Genomic DNA, 19,605 nt, shown 5'->3' on the forward strand with positions numbered 1-19,605 from the left:
CCAAAACATTTCCCTGTGGGGGTCTCTGCTTTGAGTGCTACAGATTCCACAGCAGGTTCAGGCATCACTCCAATCACCCTAATTACTACTCACTCTTTCTTTGATAGTATCAGAATCTTAATACCATTTGCTGCTGTATCATTTAAAATCTCCTGTGACATTCTTGAAAATGCTTCAACTTTCAGCTGAAAGGATGGCAGCAACTTCTTCGAGAGCACCAAGTGATCCCTGATCATTGCCCAAATCTAGGGTGAGGAAAGAGAATTTCTAATTGCATAAAAGCTGAGTGAAATGCTGTTTTAATGACATGTGATTCCTTTATTTTAAATTATAAGTACGCCAGATTTTTTAATTATGTATTATTTATTACATTTTGGACTCTACAGTAGGAATATAATTCCTTCAGCATTTAGCTTAATGTTAAAAAAATGTGTATACGAATATGATAATTGATCACGAGTGGGATTTATCACAAAGAAGAATGAAAATATTTTTGGTTTAGAGAGGAAATGTTTGGAATTAAACTTAAGAGATATGGACATCCTCATCTTAACACTGCTTTTTAACATAATGATAAAAACCTAGAAAATAAGGTTTGCTGTGGATATATGTACAATAGAAAAATGTTACATAATATGTCTTTCAAGAATAAAATGAAAATATATGGTTCAGTACCATTTAAAAAATAATTGTTATTACACTTGTTTCTTTTAGTAACAGTGTAAACCTGTGTTTGGTTTCCAAGGGAACTAAACTCCAGAGCACAGGCCAGAAGGGAGCTGCAGTGTGGTCTAGGAGATCTCCGTGTGGGGACAGCCAGGGGACACAGATTGTGGGCCATACCATGGAGCATGCTTCCCTCTAATATAAATGTAACTTGTTATTACACAAAAAAAACAAAGGGAAAACATCTATCCCATTTTTCCTAGTTTCCTTCCTGTATGCCTTTAAGTGGATTGGTTGGTTGTACCAATGCTGTTTCCCCATTGTGGTCATTTACACATTGCCCCTGTGGTTAGACCCATCCACTATACCCTTCTCCTCAAATGGGTTTTACAGGGGGCTCAACAAAGGGTCTCTGCTAAGGGTGCTAGTGTGTTTTCCTCATTCTCGCCCATCTTTCAGACAACACAAGCAGACAGAGATGCTTTGAGCATCACAAAACATGGAATTGCTTTTAGCTCTGTATTTAGACAGGGACAACATTTCAGGTACCTCTAATTCCCACTGACAGGAAAGAAATGTAAGAACAAAATGATTCAGGCAAGAATGGAGTAGCAGTTTTAACTTTGAAGGTCTCCAAAGCAGAGCCTTGGGCAAGAGCAAAGGAATTCCAGCATAACACGAGTAAACATCTTAGAGTCTAACTCCACCTGTTTCTTTGAATTTGGCTACCCAGGCATAATGAATGCTTTGAGCCAAACCCACCCAGGAACATGAGCTAAAAGGTCACATTCAAGAACAGGTCACCTTTTGGTTGACTACACTTACTAAATAGCCTGGTTTATTCCTCTTCCAGCTAACTGGAAACAGAAGAACATAAAGGCTTGAAGTAGTATTCAACTTTTAAACCTAGACCCAGTTGATTCAGTCGCTATTGGCTGAAGCCTGGGGTTTGTCCTGTTAGGTGAGGTGTCATCGCTAACACAGAGAAACAGAATGGCAGCATTTTTCTCCGTGTGTTAACCTGAAGTTTGAACAGGGGGAAGGTGAGAGCAACCTTTATGCTAAATCCTGTAGCACAGAAATATTCAGGGTATCTCTCAGTCCACATGTAAGTGCCTTCAGGTCCTCCCTTAGAGATATCGATTGAGCTGTAATACTGTCTGCTTACTAAAATGCAGTAGCTTTGATTACAGATTTCCCTAGGAAGGAGTGGGGCTATGCTGAGGCAACCAAGACAAGAACAGTAACAGCCTAGATTTTCCTAACAGCTGGAAGGTGACATGTGAGTGAAGAGCTTTCAGATTCTGCCTTTGTATCTCATTTTATCTCCAGCAGTTTGATTCAAATTATGAACGTATTAGAAGAGAGTGTTTTGCAAATATTAGTAACTTCTTGGCTCATGTTTTTAAGCTATGCAAACTGCACACTTCTCCCCTGAATAAAGTATATCAGTGCACAGTGAAATGTATTTTTATTCCTCTTCACTGTGATATGATTGGCTAATACCTCTTTTTCCTCATGCTGCATAATAGCTGGTCTGCAAAGAACCCTGCCGGAAAGCCTCCAGTGGCAATAGCTTTATTTATCTGTCACCTAACGGTCTTACAGAAATGTACAGGAGGACTCTGCCTCCACTAACACCTTAGAGGGAGTTTGATTCTATAGACCTTTGCCATAATTTCTATCAGTTTCAGTGAAAAGGTCTGAATAGGGGCTACAGAAGTAGAGTCCCTGGAAAGCATGATTTCTGGCACACCCTTCAGACAGCTCACAGCTGTTTCTTCACCAGGTGGCTTGAAAGGATGTACTAGAAAAACAGTCTGGCTACATGACTTGGGATAGCAGGCATAGCGTTTTTGCTGTCTTTCTAGCTGCAACTGATGTTTTTTTGTAAAATAGCTGTCCCACATGGGGATTATTATGCATTAGACACATGGGATGGGATTCACCTCTGTTAACTGCAGCCACCTAAACAGTAGTCGCAACTAAGCTAATTGTCTAGGCTTCTTCTACTGGTCAGCAGAGAACTCTTCCAGAGGTATCGTCTTCCTTTTCAAAGACAAGTATTTAAACAGGATGGCTGAATCACTGTCTAGAGGTGCTTGCTTTCTCTACTTACTAGAGAGGGAGTCTTAATGATTAATTAGATGGCATGTGTAGCTTTTAAACTGGAGTTAGGTGGAAGGAACATCATCTGAAGGGTACCCAGGATAAAATCCCTTCCAGAAGCCCAACCCCCATGCCCAGCTCTTCCGATTCCCCCCAGATCTGGCTTTAGGCACAGAGATGACAGCCAAGAACAAAATCCACCGCTACCATCTGCAGTTTCCTCAAATAAGCTTACATCCAACAGCACATTTTTTTCAAGATAGCTTCTTCGTTCACGAACTGAGAGACCCCACTGTGTAGGATGCTGTGTTATAGCATGATCTGGTCCCAGTGGAATAAGAATTGAAATTTTCAGAAAAGTCTCTGTAATATTTTGAAGATGTTTAATATTAATAATAAATCTTCTATATCTTTCTGTTGAGTAGGCTAGAAAGTTACAGCAGCATTTTCATGATACAGAACAGATAGAGGTGTCAGGATTGCTAGCAAGGTTCTTTTTAGCTTGAACCTAAGTAACATACAGAGCAGCTAAAGGCTGAATAGATTATTCAGTTTCTAAGTAGCTACACAATGACCTTTGATAAAGTCCATGACCTTTAGTAATACTATCATGATATTTATTTAAGCTAACAGTAATTTTGTGTTACAAATTGAGATGTTGAAAATAATCAGTTTTTAAAAATATGCATTACATAAAAATAGTAAATATATTTTAAAATAATCTGAACTATTTTGTGCAATTACTCAAAAGATTGCCACAAATCTCCATTCTTTGCCATATATTTATTAGTCTCTCAGTCTTACAGACTGATAACAAGTAATCTAATAATGTAATTTATATTGTTATAGGCATAACTGAGCATTAAAGGATTACATCCTTTGGTATTATGTTTTTCACAGTGTTTTTTCTTAACTTCTTAAGTTAATATCCTATTAGGTGAAAACTGGTTTTTTTACAGTCTCTTTTTCATCATTTAATGTGACATTTACATGAAAAATTTAATCGCAGATATGAAAGAAAATCAGCTTGTACTTTGATGCATCAGGAGTTCATCTCCAAAGATTTTGAACATCAGATATTTATATCTGAGTACAAGCCATTGGGAGGCTGCTTCAAACACAGTGTATTCTGCCAATCACTCTTTATACATATGGTTTGGGATTACTGAACAAACCAAAAGTGGTCAAAAGCTGTAAATAAAAGCCAAAGCAAAATCTTTAATGCTAAACAGTCCTACGGAGAAGATAGTTCATTGCATTAGCGTCTTCCTTTTTTCTTTCCCTTTTATTAGCACACACTGCCTGCTTTGCCCGCTTAGAAATCAAGAGCCAAGCAGTGAACAAAGAGACAGTTTCATAATCAGAATATTTCAAGTGGGCAGATGCATAAAACTCATCACGTCAATTAAAAATGAGCCTTGCAGTAAAATTCTCATTGGCCAAATTGTATATCTAAACCACTGGCTTTTTGTCTTCTTATCTAATTTGTGTATGTGTCATACCCACTGAAAACTCATCATCTGTGGTGCCACGAGCTGTTTTAACTTAGAAATCAGTCAACAAATCATATAGCCTGGAAGACCACTTAGTCTGACTGAGCAGCGAATGCTTCCTGAGTTCAGGCAGTTCAGCTGATGGATCACCAGCTGCCGTAGCAAGCCCCCAGATGGTGGCAAGAGCCGCTTCTTCAGGGCTGTTTGCCCTTGATTCCTTTATTTGCAGAAGCAAAGGAAACATTAATTTCCTAGTGTAACAAACCACGGTCAGTTTGTGGTGACTGCGTAGATATACACACGTAGAACCTCAGGAACAGAGCCTGGTGCTGATGCTAAGGAAATAACTTTTAGTTTTACATAAACAATGAGCAGTTTCAGCTCCAGTTCCTGCTGTTGGAACAACCTCCTGCGTGCAGCCCGTGACAGCACTCTTAAGATTCCCTGGTGCCAAGAACAACTCTTAAATCAGTGATGAGAGGGAAGGGTGAAACAAAATAGGTCTTGACACTGAAAAATAACTTGATAAGCAAAATAAGTACAATGAGACCATAATTTGCTAATTACAAGAAAATGTTCATCTTTTCTGAAAAATATAGTATTTCCTATGTTTTCATTCAACATTAGGCATTGTAACATGATGCTTAGGCTTGGCAGAGAGTGGTAATTCCATTTTGCAGAATTTCCAAGGTTTCTGAGTTCAGTTTGGTTTCAGTGTGGAACAAGACCCAGCGTTTCCTTTACTCTCTGAAACTGAGCTGGGATTCTCACTTGGAGGCACGATGAGAGAGGTCCCCAAGCCAGGCTGCCCATGGCAAGGTGCCAGGCCCTGCTTTCTTGTCACACCATCATAAGAAAGAATGTTTTCCTCTAGGATTTCTTGCTTTCAACAAGCTGGCAAATTTTGATAAAAACTGTTTTGCTGGAATTTTCTTTGCCAGCTCTAGTGAACGTGTTTGTAACAATTACATGCTAGCAAAGACTGCAGACTTAGCAGAATGAGGAAAATCAATATTCAATTTTTAACAGTGGGAAATAATAAAGTGGCAAATGGGAAAAGCTGAATTTAATTTCAGTTCCCGAGTACATCCATCCATTTCTTTTTACAGCACTGGAGCACTGTAGAACAACCCAACAGGGCTACAACAGGAACAGCAGCTTCAGGTTCGTGTTGAAAATACTGGTTCCTAATGGCTTGCCTGGCAGGGAAAGCTTTTCTCTGCATTTTCATGCATTTGGGCCATTTGCTCTCTCTTTGCTCTCCTCGGCACCTGGGGTGATTTTCATCTCTCCCTACCTGCAAAAGCAAGCTCTGGAGGGGAAAGGACGAAGCAGGAGGCTGGGGATTAAGGATCCAAACCCAAGTCCTCCAAACTGTTTCAGCATTTCACTTGTCAGGTAGATTTGAGCAGCCTGGGTCATCCCCCACAACTCAACCTTCCCTGCTCTAACTTGGGTGGCATGACAAATTACCTGAGCAAGCGTAAGAAAAGCCTACCTCCCACTCCTCAGGGATGTGGCAGGAATGCACGAAAATCACTCTGGAACGGAGGCAAAGCTAATCTTTTGGGTCCAACAGTCAGATGCTGTTCCTCCAGTCTGCCTAGCACTAACCCATGCTGTCAGCCAACCCATTGGGGGTTTCGGTGACCTGACTGACACTCAGGTCCACCTTGTGAGAATGCTGTAGTATCAAATACATGGGTACTTTGTGCCTCCTTCTTTATTATTTTTTGTGCCTCCCTTCCTTATTATTTTTAGGACCCCTAGTGGCAGGAAAAAAGGCATTTGTAGAGAAGATCACCTTGGAAAGCTCTTAACATGAAAGCAAGACATGAAATACCAGTACAGCCATAAGCTCCAGCCAGTAAGGAATGAATGTCAAAATGCCATTTCTTTAATTAACATTCTGGATTTTCTCCAGGAAGAGTTATCTCATCTTTTTCCTTCTTATACAGGATACTGCAAAAGAATAAACTGAAATGGAGCTCTCCGTTTGTGGAGGGAAGTATGCTTTTATGCCAACCAAGGAAAAATATGGTACACTTTGAAAAAAAAGCTATCCCTTCTCTATCCCAGCTATCCTCTGGCACCCTCAAAATCATTCTACTATTCATCTGAGCACAAGTTGTCCAAATCCAGGGCTGCTACTGCATAACTCAATGAAAGACTAAACTCTGCCAGGAAAATATCGAAGATATAAAATACATTTATAGCTACTGGTGATTGTTATTTTATGCCTGTCAGTAATCTTTTTAGCAAACAGCTATCCTCAATTATTGATATTTCGTTATGGAGTTTCAAGGTGACTCTGTAGATGACAGGTTTAACCCCTAATTTTCCGTTTCTCAATAGGAATAATCTTGGCATGATGAACATCTGTCCCTCCAGATAACCCTCATTTTGACCCTTGACAACAAAAAACTGTTGGTTTTTGTCTTCAGCCCTTAGCCAGATCATTCCAGCTGTGCTGGTACCATGAACCCCCCCCACCCTGTGTGGATCTAGTTCTGCCAGGCCAGCTATTTCCCCCTCTGAACTGTGAAGAATATTAAGCTGCAAGAAGGGCAAGAGCAATTTATACCTGCTCCTATACTAGGTCCCATCAATACAATTGTATTATTAAAAATGTTTAAAACTCATCTACAAAATAAATAGTAAAATGAATAAAACCCCTAGATGTGGACAAAGTCTACATCCAGCAAGAACATAGGAGAGTTGTATCAATTTTTCTTGGTTTTGGCAGTAGAAAGACAATCCTAATGGAGAACACAGGAGAGCAAATAAGAGCAGAAGAAGTGGCAGGATGGAGGAGGTTATTTCTCAGACTGTGAGAATGTGCAGGTGGTCATTTGTTCTACTGAGACCAAGATTTCTCTTTTTCTGGCTGGACATGTCAGAAATATGCACAAATCTATACTTGAGGTTTCCTCCCTGCCCTATTTGAGAGGCTCATCTCGCTTAGCTTTCTGGTTGCTTTCTGCTGGACTGGCTATAATGAAAAAAATGATGGAATTTCCAGCAGCAGAATAACTATATTGTGAACTATGGACAGTCTTGGAACTGTAATTTCTTGGCAGTCATGAGCAATGAATTACAATATGCTACATCTGGGGGAAAATACCGGAAAGAGCCTGCATGGTAAAGATCTGGATAGTGCAAGAATGAGCAAAAGTAAACAGTCTTTCACATTGATAAAACACATTTGACAGGTTTAAAATTGTCGTGGTTTAACCCCAGCCAGCAACTAAGCACCACGCAGCCGCTCACTCACTCCCCCCCATCCAGTGGGATGGGGGAGAAAATCAGGAAAAGAAGTAAAACTCCTGGGTTGAGATAAGAACAATTTAATAGAACAGAAAAGAAGAAACTAATAATGGTAATGATAACACTAATAAAATGACAACAGTAGTAATAAAAGGATTGAAATGTACAAATGATGCGCAGGGCAATTGCTCCCCCCCCGCCGACTGACACCCAGCCAGTCCCCGAGCGGCGATTCCCTGCCCCCCACTTCCCAGTTCCTAAACTAGATGGGACGTCCCATGGTATGGAATACACTGTTGGCCAGTTTGGGTCAGGTGCCCTGGCTGGGCATGAGAAGCTGAAAAACCCTTGACTCTAGTCTAAACACTACTGAGCAACAACTGAAAACATCAGCGTTATCAACATTCTTCACATACTGAACTCAAAACATAGCACTGTACCAGCTACTAGGAAGACAGTTAACTCCATCCCAGCTGAAACCAGGACAAAAATACAACAGTCAACTCAGTAAGAAAGTAGAATATTAAAAGCAAGTAGTTTCAGATTTTCTGAAAAGGATGTTTCTTAACAGTCATTGTGCCTCCAGGCATGGATGTAGCTCTTCAAATCTCACCAAGGCATTTTGCTCCTCAGTTAGTGTTGCACAACTGGCCAGGAGCATCAAGAGTGTGTGTAACACAGCAGGGGTGCGTTCGGGCGCATCTGATGGTAGGGCCAACAGCCTGACCTCATGAAGCAAGTTATGGCAATAGAGGCTGATTCTAATCAGGTATCTTACATCTGGAGGGTATTGCAATAGACATTGTATAGCTGCTGAACAAAATAAGTGAATAGACATAATCCAGTAGTAATGTACAAAAAAGAGAAATCAGACTCATTACTCACTGAGTAAATTCCCCTGAAAAATTAAGTTTTGGAGGAACCAAAACTGCTCACAGATTGGTGTCGAGTGCCAGCCTGCATGGAGGGATTGTGCAGGGTGAGAAATACTGTGATATTTTATATTGACTTCTTCAGAATGAAATTAATCATTTCATAAATGCCAAAATGCTTCAATGTACAGTTTTGGACCAAATTGATTTTTATGAATTTAAAATTGCTTCCCTTCTCTCTCTCCTATCTATTTTTCAGTTCAGCAAGAGATAAAAAATAAACAAAACGGCAGGCATATCTGACCAAGAGCAGTCACAGAAAGTGCCCTGTGGCACTTCAAATACAGCTCTGGTGAGGACAGCATCATGCTTTCAGAAATCAGGGTTTTGTCTGTGGTTCCGCCTCACCCTGAGACAGGTAACAGCCTCAGACATGAATGACACCGAAATGCACTTGCCCAGTCTGATCTTTTGGCTGACACAGTGAAGCAGCAATCAGCTTGAGTCTGGAATATTTATGAGAGAGAGTCACGAAGGGCAGAAAACACAGAAATATATTATTTACTGCACATGTCCTTTATTCTCTGTTCATGGATAATTCATTTAAATTCTGCCCTTCTGTTGGGTGAAGTGGATCTGAAGTAACATCCCTGAAGCACTCTGAGTTACTCCAGATTTATGCAGCTGGGCTGGATGGCAGGATCTGCCTCGGAGCATTTTATACTAGCAATGTCTCACAGGGTGCTCTGTGCCTACAGCTCAGAGTATCCCCAGCCAGTTTAATCTTCACAAGCTGCCCTTGCAAGGCAACCTGCAAGGGTGTTTACAGATGTAGCACTATAATTTCTTACTCCTCGGGTTGATTAACCTGTCAGAAATGAATCTCTTTCTTCAGACCTCTATTTTTGCAGGTGCTCCTGGTATAAACGCCTCAACTGTACAAAAACGAACTAGACAAAATGTGCAGACGCTTTATTTGGCATGGAAAGAAACCAAGGACACAGCTCTGCTATGGTTGCAAAAATAAAAAGTGTGGGGAACTTGGCCTTCCTCAATGGAAACTCGACATTTGGGTGGCCCTGCTGCAGTCTGTGTGGGGCTGGCAGTCATTGTCTCTGAATGAAGAGGCTGGCTTAACCTGGATCACTATCAAATCCTCCCTCCGTGAGACTGTGCACTTGGCAGAGGTACTGACGGAAATTCTCTGGCTGAGAAAGCACAATCAAATCCTGTTAGGCGTAGTATCTTGAGAAGGGGGTCTATTAGTTTAAAACACTGAGAAAGTTTGACTGCGGTTGTTTGGCGTTTTCTGCGGTTGCTGATTTATTTGAATTCTCCTTCAGTTATGAAAATCCCAGACTTGAAAAAACTATCAAGGAAAAAAAAAAAAAAAGGATTTGCAAGGATCAGAGTGTTTTGTAGGGACCAGATTAAATTCTTCCAGTGTGTATCTTCTATACATCATCCCTCACTTGCTGTATGCACGGGGGATAACCATGCAACCCTAACTGCTAGCTTACTTGCTAGGTTTACTGAGCAAGAAACAAATTCTGAGATTAATACCTGAACAAACAGCTGGGGTGGGGAGAAAATCCTTCCTCTCATAAGCAGGAGGCAGGCCCTGTACCAGCACATCCCTCCAGGACGCCCCACTACCATGCCCTCTCAGTGTACATACAGAGGAAATCCGTATAGGAAAGGCTTATGTATCAGCCCTCTCTCCCGCTCACCCTTGCTTCCACAGCAAAATCACACCTCTCGATTGCTAAGCAGCTTGCAGAGGAGGTGTAGGGGCCACAGAAACATATTTTGATGCACAAGGCAGGATGCCAGCTTGGTGTGCCATCACCTGCTCTCCCCTGGGCCTTACATCAAGAGATACGAAAAATAGTTTGGGTTCCAGTTCAAAGCAGTGCTTGAACTCCATGAACCATCCCTGGCAGGGAGCATGATTTGCTGCTTGCCATGTCCTTTCACAGCCCTACAACGAGGGCTTGCATTTGCCCATCACTGTCCCACTGTGCACCATCCCAGGGTTTGGGAATTTTGCTATTTATCTCAACAAGAAACTGATTAAGTTCCCAACTCCTCAGCTTTTACTTGCCCAAGGAAAGCTCATAGGCTCTGACCCCAGGCTGTTTGCAAAGCCTGTCAAAACCCATTTGTGTATGGAGACTGCAGCAGTGAATATCACAGTTAAGGCTAAAAGGCAATTCTATGCCAAGCTCATTCTAGGTCACTAACTTCCTAAGGGTATTCTTCCAAGAAATAGCTTTATCTTGAGTAGTTCTGCAAGAGGAGAGAGACTGAGAGTTACAATTAACCCTTTCTTCAAAAGGAAAAGCAAGAATTCTTCACTCTGTCACATGCATCACTCATGATTTATTCCGGGTAAGACTTCCCCGCCCCCCCCCCGGCCAGTATTAGAAAATAGTTACAATGAAATAGTAAATTTAAATGAATAAACAATTCTTCACCCTTTCAAAAAGGGCACTATTTTATATGTGCATCTTGGGCAGTATCCACACTCCTTTTAGAAACGTAAATACAGTGTATTCAAATTTAAAAGAAATCTCACACTGGAACACTCCACCAGCTCCAGGAAAAGGCTTCACTGCCTGGAAAACTCAGATACCCACCAGGAAACCCACTGTAGCAAAGACAAGGAAATACAAGAGCACAGATGCGGCTTTAAAGAAAGAGATGAAGCCATGCAGGAAGTGCAATTTAAAAAGAAGTGGCTAATTTAAAAAGAACATGGAAAAGAAGTAACAAATAACAAAACTAAACAAATAAAGCCAGCTAAATGATGGGCGTAGAGGAGCATTAACCAGTCTGGGACAGTCCTACCAAAATGCATGGAGCTTGTGCACTTTCATCAGCTGCCATTAGGTTGTGGTAGAACGACTACTGGGAGGGACTAGCAGAAAGACCACCTGAGGTGATACGTGACTCTCATCACCTTGTCTTCTAAAAGACACCTAGGGCATGAGCAAGAGTAAGTAGGAGAAAGACATGGTTATTCTGAGGCTTAGATTCTATAAGGTTTTTCCCTTAATTAAACATTAGTTCTAAGATAATGTCAGCCTAGTGCTCAGCAAGTGTCAAAAAAGCACATAAAATGTGAAGAATGTTTGGAAAATAGAGAGCAGAACAGAGAACAAATACCATTATGCCAATGTATGCATGATGCACCTGGGTCAAGAACTGTGCACAGCTCTTACGTCCCTTCCTGCACCAAAAATGGTGCAGGAGAGCTGGGCAAAGTTCAGAGAGGGCAACAGAGACAATCACGAGTACAGAGCAGTTCCTGTGTGGAGAGTGGCTGACTAGACAAGGACTTTACAGGCTGGAAGGAATAACCGAGGGGAGATTAGAAAAAAAATCTTAGCAGTCAGCAGTAGGATAGAGAAGAGCGAGCAGAAAACTGTCTCTTCCTATCCAAAAAGTGCCTTCAAATGAACTATAGAGCAATGGGATCAAAACAAACAAAGAGATGTCTCTCCACAAAGCGTACTTAAATCGTGTAATTCCTTTCCATGGGATGCAGTGGATTTTAAGTTGTGATGTGAATTCAAAAAGTGATTAGACAATTCATTTATTTATGCTATTAAACACAAATGCATCAGTCTTAAGAAGTCCGTGGCTTACAAACTGTGTGGTAGGGTGTTCTAGGGAAGTACCCCCAAATGCTTGCCCTGGTCATTATTAGTAGACTCTTCGTTAGCTGCAGGGCAGTGCTGGGGATGGGATGGGACCATGGAGACCCTTGGTGTGCCCTGGGACAGCCAGTTCTGCTCTGATGCACTTACCTGTTTTGCTGCCACAGTTCATCTCAGCCTCTAGGACAGCAGCTTTCTTTACTGGATCTGAAACGGCAATCTGACAGGTGGCTTGTCTGTATCTCTGCCTCTGGACTGTTTCCATACCTAAATTCGAAGTCTGGTTCGCCTTATCAAGCTAAGGGATGTACACCAGAATCCACCAATGTGGTTAACACCTGTGTAGTGCACTCGGGGTCACAGAAGCCTCTGCATAACATAAGAAGGCAAATGTATTCTACTATAATGAGAGAAAAGGTAGGATAATGTAGGCTTCATATTTTATCTACTTTTTTCTATATTTAATTAAATGAAGCTTTAATCTTAAAATCTGTCACAAGCTACAAAATCAGTTCTAATCTCTTTTATGGAGTGATGCAAATTGATAAATTTATGCTGCAGTATACAAAACTCAGTTGGAGCTCACCAGCCTCGCTATTGTTTGAAAGATAAAACAAATACCAGAAGCTGTTTGCACTGGCTTTGCACAGGTACACAGTTTCCACAGAAAGAAGCAACAGGCCTACGATCAGAGATATGCAGAAACGAGAACTGTTAAGCAGTATCTATTTCAATGTATTTAAAAAACAAAACAAAACAAAACAAACCACATCCCTTGAAAAACTTAATTTTTTCTTAGGGAGTGTGAAATAGTTATTCTTCCTAAGATTATACCAGAAACTTGTATTTTGTGTAAACACCATCGGACTATGCAAAAAAGATCACGCTCAGAAACATTGCAGCTATTTAGCGTTCTGGTGGACTGGAATAACTTTTACTTGAAATAATGAACGTGTCAAAAAAGCTGTTTTCTGACTTGTCCAGAAGGACTACAACTGAGACCAAAGTAAAAACATTCGCCACAGAGCAGAAAGAGCCTGAAAAGGGCACTGAAGGAGTGACTTATGGGTCATTGTATTGCCAGCTCCTGTTGATTTTACCCTGAGTCTTGTGATAGTTGGATCCTTCCCTGTAACAACAGCTTTGGCATTCAAACAACATGATAAGGGTCTTAGCTTTGACTTAAAAAATGACCACCACACAACAAAAAAGTAAATCTTGGTAGCAAAATGAAAACATGATCCCCAAAAGCTTCAATGTGAAAGAATGAATTTAAAATACTGTTTTAATACTACAATTTTAAGACAAACTTAGGATCTTCAGGGGCCCATCTCATAAATTTTGAAACCTTGGTTTCAGCAACACCAATGAGCTGACTGAAAATCTGTCAGGGAAGTGACTCTGAGAAGAAAATGGGATGCTCAAACTTACACTGTAATTATCACACAACAACTGAAAATATGGAAAAAGAGTAAAAAGAAAAGATGCCTAGTTAACTATATATATATATATATGGGGCAAATATTCATCAATTAATTACTACTCTGTGAATGCAAATTAAATTACTTTTCCACTAGAAGGAAGAGAGCAGGCATAAGATGTAATACTCATGAGTTAGACTAGTTGCTTCTTTTGGAAATGTTTCACAACAATGACCTGTTATTTGGGGGTCCCAAAAGTTTCCTTCTCAATTACACAGCTGCCAACACCAATATCACACGTATTTTGAATTATTCCCTTAGATCACCATATACTGGCAGAGCTCCTCCCTCCTCTATGGAGAGGAAAGACAATGCCAAGAATGAGGGTGGACATTGAAAGCAAAGAGCGAGGGCTCATGGTGCTATTCCGGTCTCAAGAGCACATTGGTGGACACTGGGAGCAAACTTTTGGCTCCAAAAATCATCCACACAGGTAGAGCTCTAAAGAACTCTCTCAGAGCCCCACTTCCTGCTTCACCTGGTTAAAGGGCTAGATTTGCACATTGCAGCACATAACCTAATGCAGAAAATACCAATTTGTCGTTCAACTGGTTGTTTTAGAGAGAGAATTCTTACAGCAGCTATGGTGACAGCCTGCCCGGCTGGGCGATGGCACTGCCGGATGGGGCAGCTCTGCTGCTGACCTTCGCACACCACCTAGCCTTTGGAGCACGCTCCTCTTGGCTGGCTGTGCTCAGTGGCGAGGTAAATGGCATGGCAATGATCTTCCACAACATGACGCGAAGCCTGTGCTGGACTGGTGAGCTGCCAAGAATTTTGGAGAGGTGACCTGGTATGCAAACAGATCGAAAACAGTGACAGCAAGGGGTGGGAAGGAGTGATGACAGGTTGCTTAAGCTTTTACCCTTTTGGTTAGTGCCTTCTGACCCACTTCCTCCCTGACCGCAGGTGACATTGTGACAGCTGTTTTCCAGCTTGGCACAGCTTCTGTCAGTTGTTGCCTCTGTAACTCAAAAAGTCTGACCAGTTTCAGGGCTGATGAGCCCAGCATCCACGGTTACATGGGATCCTCCCCATCTCCTCCATGCCACGGCTACTATGGAGAGACATTAAGATATTAGCATTTTAGGTTACCATGAAGCAGAATCAAAGCTATATCTGAAAGCAATCCACAAAGAACTGTGCTAGGAGAAAATCATGGCAAACATTCATTACTACGCTAAATATCTTGATAAATCCTATTTGTAAAAACATTTCAAGAAGTTTTCACTGTAATGAATACTTATCGCTACAGTTCGCCTAATCTGAATGTTAAACTGGAATAGAGGAGAGATGGAAATGGGGTATGTGGAAACTGTTTTTCTTAGTGACAATACATAGCTGTCAGTTCACTTTCTTAACTGAAATTTTGACAGTTTATTTGATATTAATCGGTATCTACTTCTTGGTAGATAGCCTTGGTAATCTATGCAATGATCTTTATTAAACCGATGTTCTGCAAAGGAAGTCTTTTTTTTTTTTGACTGGTGCTGAGAATCAAAATTAAAAATCATGATGGAGGGAAGAAATGTCAAGGTATTTACATAAGGGTCCTTTAGGACATTACCATTTCCCCAATATACATACAAATGGGAACAAGTGCAACAGCGGAAATTGCTGGCCTAATGACCTCAGCTCTTGGAGGTCCAGGGTCTCCGTCATGGACTTCTAGAGCAACTATTCAAGACTAATCGTGTATGCCACTGATATACAGGCACAATGAGCCAAAAGCACATGACCTTCTCAGCAAGTTTCTTTGAAATGCAAACAAGAATCTGACTGCTCTGAGAAGCTAAGCCTCTTCAGTTTAATGAAGAGCAAATTATCTTCCATTTCTTCCCATAAAATTATGGCAACAGACCGTATTGCCTGTTTTCAATATCATACAGGAGTTTAGTGGTGTTTAACAGCGTTAGCAATTTCAGAGCTTGAATATCTGACATTGATCATAAATTGTTCCACCCTCTCCAATCTCTAGTAATTATGACTTATTCCATTAACGTTCACATGATGCTGTTTTCATCACACTGGACTCCTCTGTGCAGTCAAGGACCTAATCAAACACATAATCAATCAATCTGCTTGTCAGATACAAACGGCAAGCAAAAGACTTCTTTGTGTCCTACACAATTGCCTTTTTAGAAGACAAGTGAACCATTGGTTTCTAAGAACATGTAATACACAAGTAATGCATAAGGAGCCTGCATGCTGCACAATAGCCTGTGATGCTCTGAAGAAACCTCGTGACTGAATTCCTGAAGAGGAACATTTCTGATGGGTTACTCAGATTGCCCTGACTGGTGTTTTGGAATTACACAGTATGGAAGAATTTTAGAAAAGCTGACTGCAATCACTGGAGTCAAAAGCTTCTCAGAAGTTAACAAAACACAAAAGTGGGCAGCTCTTTGGCTTTAGCATCACTGAGCTTTCATGAAGGATGAACTCCATTGCTACAGAACTCCACTCCTCTCTGCACAGCAGAAGGAAAAGTAACAAAACAGCTCAACAGTTTTTAAACATCTCTTTCAGATTCCCAAAAGGCAACAGAAAAAGAGATACATGACACCCATCCTTATTTTGCCTCCTTTTTTGGGGGACAGCAATTACAGTCTTGAGATCCTCAAGACACTGCAATGAGACTGAGTTGAAAGCAAGTAGGCAAATGTGGCCACATCGTTTTCTGACGAAGTCAGCCACAACAATTTACTGTTGTTATGCTGTAAAAAATCTCCAGAAAAGTAAACATAATGCATACTTCATTAAAGCTTTGATATATGCTATGTAACCAAATAATTTTAACATGCATATAAATTGCATTATACAACTTGGATCCTATACATACTTGGTAAGAATATGCTTATTATGAAACCTTAAGCACTGACAGTCGCAACTGATGTAATGAAGTAATTAATTTTGCTAACATTACTGTTAAAAAAGCCATTACCTGTATTTTAGATGAGTGGGGAACACTACAGACAATCACTTCAAAGCTTCTATCAGCACATGCCAAGTAAAATTCAACTGATAAACACTTTTTATAACCATGTAGGAATTCAACCGCATGGAGTATAAATAATTCTCTATGCAAGCCTCATAGAAGTCTTTATCACAGTACTTCATCTTTATCATAAAATGAAATCTGGTCAAATTACTTCTGTAAAATCTAGGCACCTTTAGAGATGCTACACCTGGCAATTTACTTTGATGTAATTACATCAGAGTATACATTCCCTGGTGCGCCATTTGAAACTTCCTCTACTTAGTCTTATGTAGACTACTTGTGGAAAAATCCTTAAGATTTTTATGCACTAGAAATTTGAATAGGAACTTAAATAGGGTTCCTGTAAATTTGCTTTATAGCATCTATTGATAGACTGAAACACTTTTTACGAACTAACCTGAAGAAATTCCAGTGTCATTACCACAGCAGCAGCAACTCAACATCTCTGGAAATTGTTGTGGCTGGTGCACAAACAGAATAAGCAATGGCCCTTTATAACCACTGGTGGAGTCTTAAATATCTTTATTTAAATAGTCAAAATAAATATTCAGGAAGATTTAGCTAACCAAAGTACCACAGTTTTTTTGTTGGTTTTTTTTTTTGAAGCACAGATATCAAAGTAACATGAGTGCCACCTTCTGGTTTAGACATGAAAACACTTTGGGTTGTACATACTGCATTCAAAATTTCTAACTGAAGGTAGTTTTCCTTTTTCTTTCCTTTTTTTTTTTTTTTTACAATAATTAGAATGTTCACCTTCAACATTCACAGAATGTTGTAAGAACAAAAATAGTTAAACGCAAGAATTCAGTAAGACTTGCCTATCTTCAGTGCCTGGAGCAAAATATCTATATAAATGCTACACAAGTGTTTTTCCCCCAATTTAACTTCACAGACATCAAATCCTACTAAAACACATGAATGACTATATTTTAAAGTAAGTATTTAAATACAGTGGCTTGTAATACAAGAAGTAGTCCTGGAATCAATGTACTTTGGAACATATTCTTCCAACTCTTTTCTACCCTAAAAAATCCCTTGTTATTAATTGAGAGAGATGTGTGCATCCCCTATCCAGGAAGTGACAGAACCTAACAAAGGAAGGCCGAGAAATTCAGCAAACGTGCTACTACAAGTGGCACAAAGAACTGCAGCCCATTTTATATTTCCTGCAACAGTCAAACCACAAGTTGTTGAGAAAATATGGGTAAATTACAATCCATTTCGAGTTCAAGTCCATTTGCATATTACTAGCTTTGCGGGGATAAAAAAAGTTTGACTCCATTTGTTTCATTTCACACAACACCCACAAAAGTGTATCACTATTACATCAGAGTCATTTGATAACAGCTACCAAAGCTGTTTCAAAGCAACTGCAATTTAAGAAACAAATTTGCCCCAACGCAGGTGTTGCCCCCAGTGCAGATATAAATACAACTGCACCTTCTTTGTGCTTAGAGTAGTAAAAATAATTTACCAGCAGCATTGGTTCTGGGTCTCATATTTCCCCATGTTCAGTATGGGCTGGAAGTACGCAAGCCCACGTCCTGGGTGATACCGCGCTGTGTCAAAACTGTAATTCTGTATGGCATCGTGTCCTATGAACTTCTAAATTTTGACTCCCCACATTTCAGCTCTCTGCCATTTCACACTGCTATATGCCCACATGAAGCCTGCTTTTCTCCACAGGCTAAGAAGCCACTGCTAGATAAATGGTGTAATTCCACAACTTCACACAGTTCTTCTGTATATAGACTTGCTGTCAGGATCATAATTCTCAAAACTTCTGAAATACATATGGGAACTTATATATATTTTTCTAAAATACATAACCCTTTTGAACAAAAGCCAGTCATGTGTTTGATGTCTCAGCAAATTCTCATTCAAATTATGAAGGCAGCCAGTAATCATACTTGTATCTCACAGCAGCGAGCACTTCCAGGAGGACGACCATGTCTCTTTCTGCAGTTGCCATCCCCATACTTTCTTATTCTAAAGCAGCAACAGTTCATGAGGTATCCATCAGCACTTAATCAATTCCTTGTTTGTCAAAGGTTCTGCAATGACTTCATCACGCATGAACTGCTCCTGAAGACAGCAAGTAGAGTTGATTTTCATTAATTTGGGATCTCCCTCAAAAAACACCACGTAACCATTTTGTTTTCTAGCCTGGGGTATAAGGCGTATGAATCTGTCTCCCGAAACGTGAAAGCCATAACATGCCTACTAGATAAGAAAAACTACTAGGCTAGCTGACAGGGCCACTAGAGTCATAGATAGATCTTAACACCAGTGAGATAGCTTTGTCTGTGTTCCACCCCATGCTCACCAAGCCGGCATGTTTTAAAGCCCAAACACGGCAGGAGAAGGAGACCAGAAAAACAAGAGTTGAGGCAGGAGCCGTAGTCACAAGCAAAAGGACCCCTAGCCCACACAAGCCTATCCCACGTTCACCAGGGGCTTTTAAAAGCTGCCACCGCGCCCTCCTCTCCTCAGGGGATAGCGAACCGGAACTCGACTTGGCCGACCCGGCGCGGGGGGAAGCAGGCCGCAACCGCGTCTGACAGCCCCCCCCCCCCCACCTGGTCGTAAATGACGCGCAGGATCAGGGAGCAGCTGGGGCAGGTGGCCACGTCCTCGCCGTTCTCCAGGTCCTCCTGCAAAAGCCCCGGGAAAGCAGTCACCAATCCGCCGCCTGCCCGACCCACAGACACCCGCGGCCAGCGGAGGCGGGACCGCGGCCTAACGCTGTTCCCCCCCACCCCCACCTCCCCGCCGCCGCCTCGTCCCAGCCCGCCTGCCGTTACCCGCGTGATGAGGAAGCGGTCCCCGCAGGGGCACGGGTAGCTGTAGGTCTCGGTCTCCTCGTCGTACTCGAAGTCCTCGATCTCCACCTCGTCGTGGAAGACCGACATGGCGGCGGGGGCAGAAACGGGACGAGGCGGAAGGGACGCAGCGGCGCACGGGCCGCCACCCCTGTCGCGTGACGGGGCGGGGGCGGGGCGCGGGCGTCTCTCGTCACGTGATGCGGCGCCGGGTAAGGGTGGCGCGGCG

General features: G+C 41.4%; 2 protein-coding genes across 7 annotated transcripts in view; one reads left to right on the forward strand and one right to left on the reverse strand.

Moving 5' to 3' along the window:
- Positions 1–16,948: 16,948 nt before the first annotated feature.
- DPH3 (diphthamide biosynthesis 3) lies at positions 16,949–19,501 on the reverse strand. 3 transcript variants are annotated; one of them, XM_010585889.1, is made up of 3 exons: positions 19,359–19,501; positions 19,134–19,208; positions 16,949–18,639 (listed from the first exon to the last, which is right to left on the reverse strand). In XM_010585889.1, exons 1-3 carry the CDS (start codon positions 19,464–19,466, stop codon positions 18,574–18,576), a joined length of 249 nt encoding a protein of 82 aa, XP_010584191.1. In that variant the 5' UTR covers positions 19,467–19,501; the 3' UTR covers positions 16,949–18,573. The 3 variants fall into 3 exon arrangements, with proteins under 3 accessions (XP_010584191.1, XP_010584190.1, XP_010584189.1); XM_010585888.1 differs by having other exon boundaries at positions 19,006–19,208; XM_010585887.1 differs by having other exon boundaries at positions 16,949–19,208.
- Positions 19,502–19,549: 48 nt separating this feature from the next.
- The window catches only part of OXNAD1 (oxidoreductase NAD-binding domain containing 1), a 20,172-nt gene continuing 20,116 nt past the window's right edge, over positions 19,550–19,605 (forward strand). For all 4 annotated transcript variants that reach the window (XM_010585890.1, XM_010585893.1, XM_010585894.1 and 1 more), the window contains exon 1: positions 19,550–19,588. The gene's annotated coding sequence lies outside the window, so the exon portion shown is untranslated. The remainder of the gene's footprint in view (positions 19,589–19,605) is intronic.

The sequence above is a fragment of the Haliaeetus leucocephalus genome, unplaced genomic scaffold, assembly GCF_000737465.1.
Source record: "Haliaeetus leucocephalus isolate CR32 unplaced genomic scaffold, Haliaeetus_leucocephalus-4.0 Scaffold135, whole genome shotgun sequence".
NCBI lineage: Eukaryota > Metazoa > Chordata > Aves > Accipitriformes > Accipitridae > Haliaeetus > Haliaeetus leucocephalus.